Raw genomic sequence first — 6,000 nt, forward strand, 5'->3', positions numbered from 1 at the left:
AAACCACAAACATTTTCATCACCGTGAAGGAAATGACTGTCAGTAAACTAAGGATAGGGTTTGTCCCTGTAACAAAAGTTAATTTAGCAATAAATTAGGCCTAATTGTTAAAAGAATAAACACACAATGGTAAACCACTCAACATTATAATGTGATGTGTAAGGACAAAAGGTAACATACATACTCCTAGTCTATACGACTAAGCTCTCACGATTTTAGAAACTCAAAAAGGGAATGGTGGAAAAGCTGTTTTGACAGCAATCAATTGAATCTCAATCTGTGCCTACTATGCATAGGCTACTGGTTCTAATGTGAAACCTGAGCAAACCACAGCCACAGCCAGCAGTCTTCTGGGAGATGAAGTTGCAAACAATTTCCACACAAAGCACCCTGGACAGGAAGTAGTCTTTACTGATTTTCAGGAATAGACTCAAACACCTACACAGAGAAATAGCTAGCAGTGAAACATCAGCGAAATCCAATATATAGAAATAATATGCCAATACAATGCATATCGTCTATGATAGTGTGCAATTAAAAAGTATTCACGTTGATCACACAACAAATACATTGATCCCACATTAGCAAACAGGCTACTTTATAGATATTCCATAAGCACATGGCTTACAGTAATGGCACTGCACGCTTTTAAGAAGCAAAAAGTAGAAGGCCTATCATTCCATGTTCCAGTGACTAGCTGCAAATACTTCTGTTCTGGATTTCATATGTATGTCCATGAACTGACATGTCTACCTGAGGCCATGACTGTACCCTCTGCACCAAGAATGACACATGTACACAGTATTTTAATGTTAGAGTGCTGTGAAAAAGTGTTTGCCCTCTTCCTGATTTACTCCAGTATTGAACATTTTTTTCAGAATGAATGGTTCCTGATCTTTAGACAAAATGTAATTTTAGACAAAGGGAACCTGAGTAAAAGACACACATTTTTTAATTATTTCATTTATTTAATGAAAAATGATCAAACATCCATATCACCCATGTGAAACGGTAATTTCCCCTTAGTTACTCAACCAATTAACCTAATTTAATCGATAATTAGATTCACTTGACTTAACACAGCCAGGTTTGATTGCAACCAGTCCTCTTGAATCTAATCCTCACTAATATTGAACCTTACCATCAGAAGTAGCAGTCGCCACAAAGTTTCTACAGGCACACTCTGCTACAATCAAAGGAAATTCCAGAAGAGACAGGAAGAAAAGTTGTTGAAATATATCAGACTGGAAAGGGTTACAAAGCCATTTCTAAGGCTCTGGGCCTCCACCGAACCACAGTGAGAACCATTATTTCCAAATGGAGAACAATAGGAACTGTGCCGAGTCTTCCCAGGAGTGGCCGGCCTGCCAAACTTTCTCCAAGGGCGCAGCGACAACTCATTCAGGAAGTCACTAAAGATCTCAGAAGAACACCCAAAGAATCGCAGGCCTATCTAGCCTCAGCTAAGGTCAGTGTTCATGACTCCACAATAAGAAAGAGACTGAGCAAAAATGAGATTCATGGGACAGTAATGAAGCAGACACCACTGCTAACCAAAAGAAACATCAACGCTCGTCACACATTTGCAAAAAAAACCTTTTGGGATAATGTTCTATGAACAAATGAGTCAAAAGTGGAACTTTCGGGATGACATGTGTCCCATTATGTCTCACGTACAGCAAATACAGCATTTCACAGATCACACCAACAGTCAAACATGGTGGTGGTAGTGTGATGGTGAGGGGATGCTTTGCTGCCTTGGGACCTGCCATTATTGAAGGAACCAGGAATAGTGCTCTGTACCACAAAATGCTTAAGGAGAATGACCAGTCACCTGTCAATGAGCTGAAGCGTCATTGGCTTATACAGCCAGACAATGATCCAAAACACAAAAGCAAGTCCACACATCTGAATGGCTGAAAAGAAACAAAATTAAAGCTTTGGAGTGGCCTAATCAAAGTCCTGACTTGAATCCAATAGAGATGATGAGGCAGGACTTTAAAGGAGCAGTTCATGCTCAAAAACCAACCAATTTGTCTGAACTAAAGCAGTTCTGCAAGGAAAAGTGGGCTAAAATTCCTCCACAGCAATGTGAAAGACCGATATCAAATTACAGGAAGCATTTGGTTGCAGTTCAGTCGCTGCTAAAGGTGGTGTAACCAGTTAAGTTTAAGCAGAACATTACTTTTTCACATGGGTGATGTGGGTGTGCTTCGTTTTGTTTTGTTTACTTTGTCTTAATTTTACATTTTGTCTAAAGATCTGAAATCATTCACTGTAACAAATATGCATTAATAGATGAAATCAGGAAGGGGACAAGCACTTTTTCACAGCACTGTAGCTATGTGGCTGAAATACTTTACAAAGTTTAAATTGCTTAAATATTGGGCTACATGCATATGAGGTCATCATACCTAACCATGTGCTTTTCCATCAGACAAAAATAGTTGTTCTGCAAACTGTAGCCTATACATTACTATTTTCATCTGATGACAAATCAACCAAATGACAGGGGCTAAAACTGTATGTTGTCATGTTGGACCATTTTAAGCTTTGTCATTTAACACAAGAGAATGTGAGCCTGAAAAATATGTAGTAAACCTCATTATGAATCGCCATTTTACTCCTGCAAACATTTTTACATCTTGAGTTTCGAGGTGGTTTAGCTAAGCTGAGCAGTCATACAAATACCTTAATTTATGCTAACTGTACTGTGCATTAGGAAATAAAATGCAACATGGCAGACTGTTCTGCAAATATGCCTGGCACACACAAGCCATTTTAAGTGTGGCCCTGTTGCTTCCTTGACACCCTGCCTTGAGATTCCTACATGTTGCAAACATGTGTGGCACAGCCCTTCAAATGACTGCTGCTAGCTTTGTTCCGCTCTCTGTCAACACCACGAGCCAAAGAATGGACGGAAGCTCATGCTGTTGGTCCTTAATGGCAATCAGCAAGTTCTGAAGCTCTCCCATTTTCTGGCCCCAACCTTACAATCTTAAGTCACCACAGGAAAAATGATTCTGAGAAGCAAACACAAAGATGGCTGAAGTTTTAAGTTGTAGTCAATAAACACAAGAGAAGCAAAAAAAGAGCTTTGTTCTGAAAGTCAAAGCAAAAAAGAATGTCCTCGCTTAACATTACAAAATGACTGTGTGTCAGTTTGCTTCATGTTCAGAACGGTGTGACATCTCTTCCCCTGAACACTAAGAAAGTGTTAAATGAAAGAAATTCAAAATATGTTGGGGAGATGTCTATACACAGTAACACCAGTAATATACTCATCATAGGCCTTTGAAGCTTGCCAATTAACATATTCCTCCAGCAGTGACACAGGTACATGACATGAATAATTGATAATACATTTTTTGCTATCAAAGGAAAACCTCAATTGTTTAAGCTGAGACATTTGTTTAACTTCTTAGAATCAATGGAGAAAGACCATGTCTGTGTTGGCTTGTGTGTAATCATGACAGCATATCTCAGTATTGCCTGATGTTCAGCAAGGATTTCTATGAATATGATCACAGAAGCACTGATAAAGAAACCAACAGGATTTGCAAACTCGCCGAAGAAACGGTTCACACACTACTCTCAGGCTTACATACAATTGATTTTATTAGCATGAACACAGAATAACAAATTGACCCTGAAAAATATTGTATTTTTCAGGGTCATCTCCTTATACTGCAGTAACTCAGTCACCTGTCATGTCAGGGGGCATGTACTTTACAGCTGGGTATTGATACTGGACAAAAGGCGACAGGCATTTACTTACTTACGCACACAATAGCACAAAGTTCCCTTAACTTCCTGTACAGTCCCATGACACCACTTCACTTCTCAATTCTAGGTCAGAGGCTTTTTCAAATGGTAGCTTTCCGGTAGAAGACCAGGGCACTGTCACATACCAAGGCTACTCTCCCACGAGCTCAGACCAACAACCTGGAGCTGCATGCATTCCACATTCACAGTCAGTATACAGATAGGAATTCTAGAACACCAAGACAATGGCCACATTGCTCTTCATGCAAACAGCACAGGTCTCCTCCGTCTTCGTACGTCTCCTTAAAATCTGTCCAAATCCCAATCAGTCACAGCCTCTCAATTTTCTTAATGTTTTCAAATTGAATGATGAGGCGGTTAAAAAGCAACCGCAGTTATTATAATTGTAACTAGCAGTTCTTCCCGGATACACAGCCTAGCCTAAGCAGCTAGCTGACAACTGAGGTTTCAGAAGCCTACACAATGGGTCATAATGCTCACAACCAACTTGCAGTAAGGAATAACGTGGCAGTTAGCCAGCCAACTAGCTAGGTGTTAAATGCTTTACCTAAACGTGTCTGATAAATCTGCCGGCGATAGATTAGCTACCAAGACAACCAACAGGTTAATACTACTTAGCAATTTATTTGCATCCTCAATTGCCAATCGTCTGGTCCCTTGCAGCTAAAATTAGCTACATGTTTTGCTAACGTTAACCAAGTTTAACCAGCAAGCTAGTAATTCACCTTTCACTTTAAAATACCTATGCACATCTCAGACACAAATTGCGTGAATTGGTTCGCAACATATTCTGGAATGTCATCACCAAAATCAGCTGGCCTCTGTCATCTCTCATTGAAACTACTGACTAGCTAGCTAATCTTACATGGCTAACTCCTGCACCGTTACCTAGCTAGCCAGCACAGCACTGACTAGACTGTTCTATCGGCTACCACGAACTTTACGAACTGTCTGTGCCAGATCTAAGAAACTATTGTTCGTTAAGTTACCTTTTTATGTTGTGAAAACTTTCTTGCAATCTTGATGTCAACATTAAGTAAATATTACGGAACATGTTTGCAACGCCACAAAAAGGCAGTTAGCAAACCAGTTTACCGGGACCATTAGGAAATAACGGTCAGTATAAGATTATTTACGCTTCAGTCATCTTGGCCTGTCTTTGTTCAGCACCCGTAGGTTATCCAACAAGAGAGCGACCATATCTGGTCATAAAATCGACGAATTAACGTTAGCTGGCTAACTTAGCTTGCAACTTTTAATGGAAAAAGTTGGGCAGTTTCTAGCTTGCAAAGTAAGTTGCAGACGAACCTCTACATAAACTGTCAGGGAGTGATCAATAAGATATCTTACCCAGCAAGCTAAAGTAATGTCAACTATTGCCACTATCCCATGTAAGCTCTCCCAACAGTCCCGCCACGCGAAATCAATCATTTTCATTGCTTACAAAATGTAATGTCTTACCCATTTGCGCCCTCATCTCTTTCAGAGACATTGCCACCTCCGCCATCTTTAGCTAGCCGACGAAATGTTTTTTTCCCCCAGTATTTGTTTTTTCTTTTTTTCCTCGACCAGCACGGGTGCGCGCAAAGCGCGAGGACAAACACAGCACTGATGTGAGAGATAGTTGCTAGTTATAATAGCAAGCCCATTTATCATCCTTGAGAGAATAGCGACGCCTAGCGCATGAATATCGTACTCGCTGCCAGTGCACTGTTGTGCTAAATAATCTAAAGCAGTGGTCTCCAACCCTGGTCCTGGAGAGCTACAGAGCCTGCTGTTTTTTGTTTTCACCTTAAAATCAGCACCCAATTGAGACCCGAGACACCAGGTGAGTTGAGCTAGCTGTGTAATCAACTCCTCTAATTGATTCATGAAGTGCAGAGTCACTATGAAAACCAGCAGACCCTGTAGCTCTCCAGGACCACTGATCTACATTCTGCATTTGAACCAGGCCAAATTGAGATCTTTAGCAAGTAATTAACATAAAATCTGAAGACAGACAAACTCTAAATAAATAATTGCATTAGTAAAATTTGGAAATGCCTCACAGATATCATTCTGGTTCAACCAGAGATGGAACCTAATAACTAGGGCCACCAATTTGTCTCCCTTTGTTTTCTCGCATTGTACTTCATTCCTCTGCCAGCTAGAGGTCACAAAAGCCTCTTTGTCAAGCCCCTTCTCAAAATCATCCCATTTGCACCACCTCAATAA

General features: G+C 40.3%; 1 protein-coding gene across 7 annotated transcripts in view; it reads right to left on the reverse strand.

Moving 5' to 3' along the window:
• The window catches only part of LOC118236733 (ensconsin-like), a 40,236-nt gene extending 34,836 nt beyond the window's left edge, over nucleotides 1–5,400 (reverse strand). For all 7 annotated transcript variants that reach the window (XM_035435325.1, XM_035435329.1, XM_035435327.1 and 4 more), the window contains exon 1: nucleotides 5,248–5,400. In XM_035435325.1, the coding sequence (XP_035291216.1) occupies nucleotides 5,248–5,293 (46 nt within the window). In that variant the 5' untranslated portion in view covers nucleotides 5,294–5,400. The remainder of the gene's footprint in view (nucleotides 1–5,247) is intronic.
• Nucleotides 5,401–6,000: the final 600 nt, after the last annotated feature.

The sequence above is a fragment of the Anguilla anguilla genome, chromosome 9, assembly GCF_013347855.1.
Source record: "Anguilla anguilla isolate fAngAng1 chromosome 9, fAngAng1.pri, whole genome shotgun sequence".
In the NCBI taxonomy this organism is placed as follows: domain Eukaryota; kingdom Metazoa; phylum Chordata; class Actinopteri; order Anguilliformes; family Anguillidae; genus Anguilla; species Anguilla anguilla.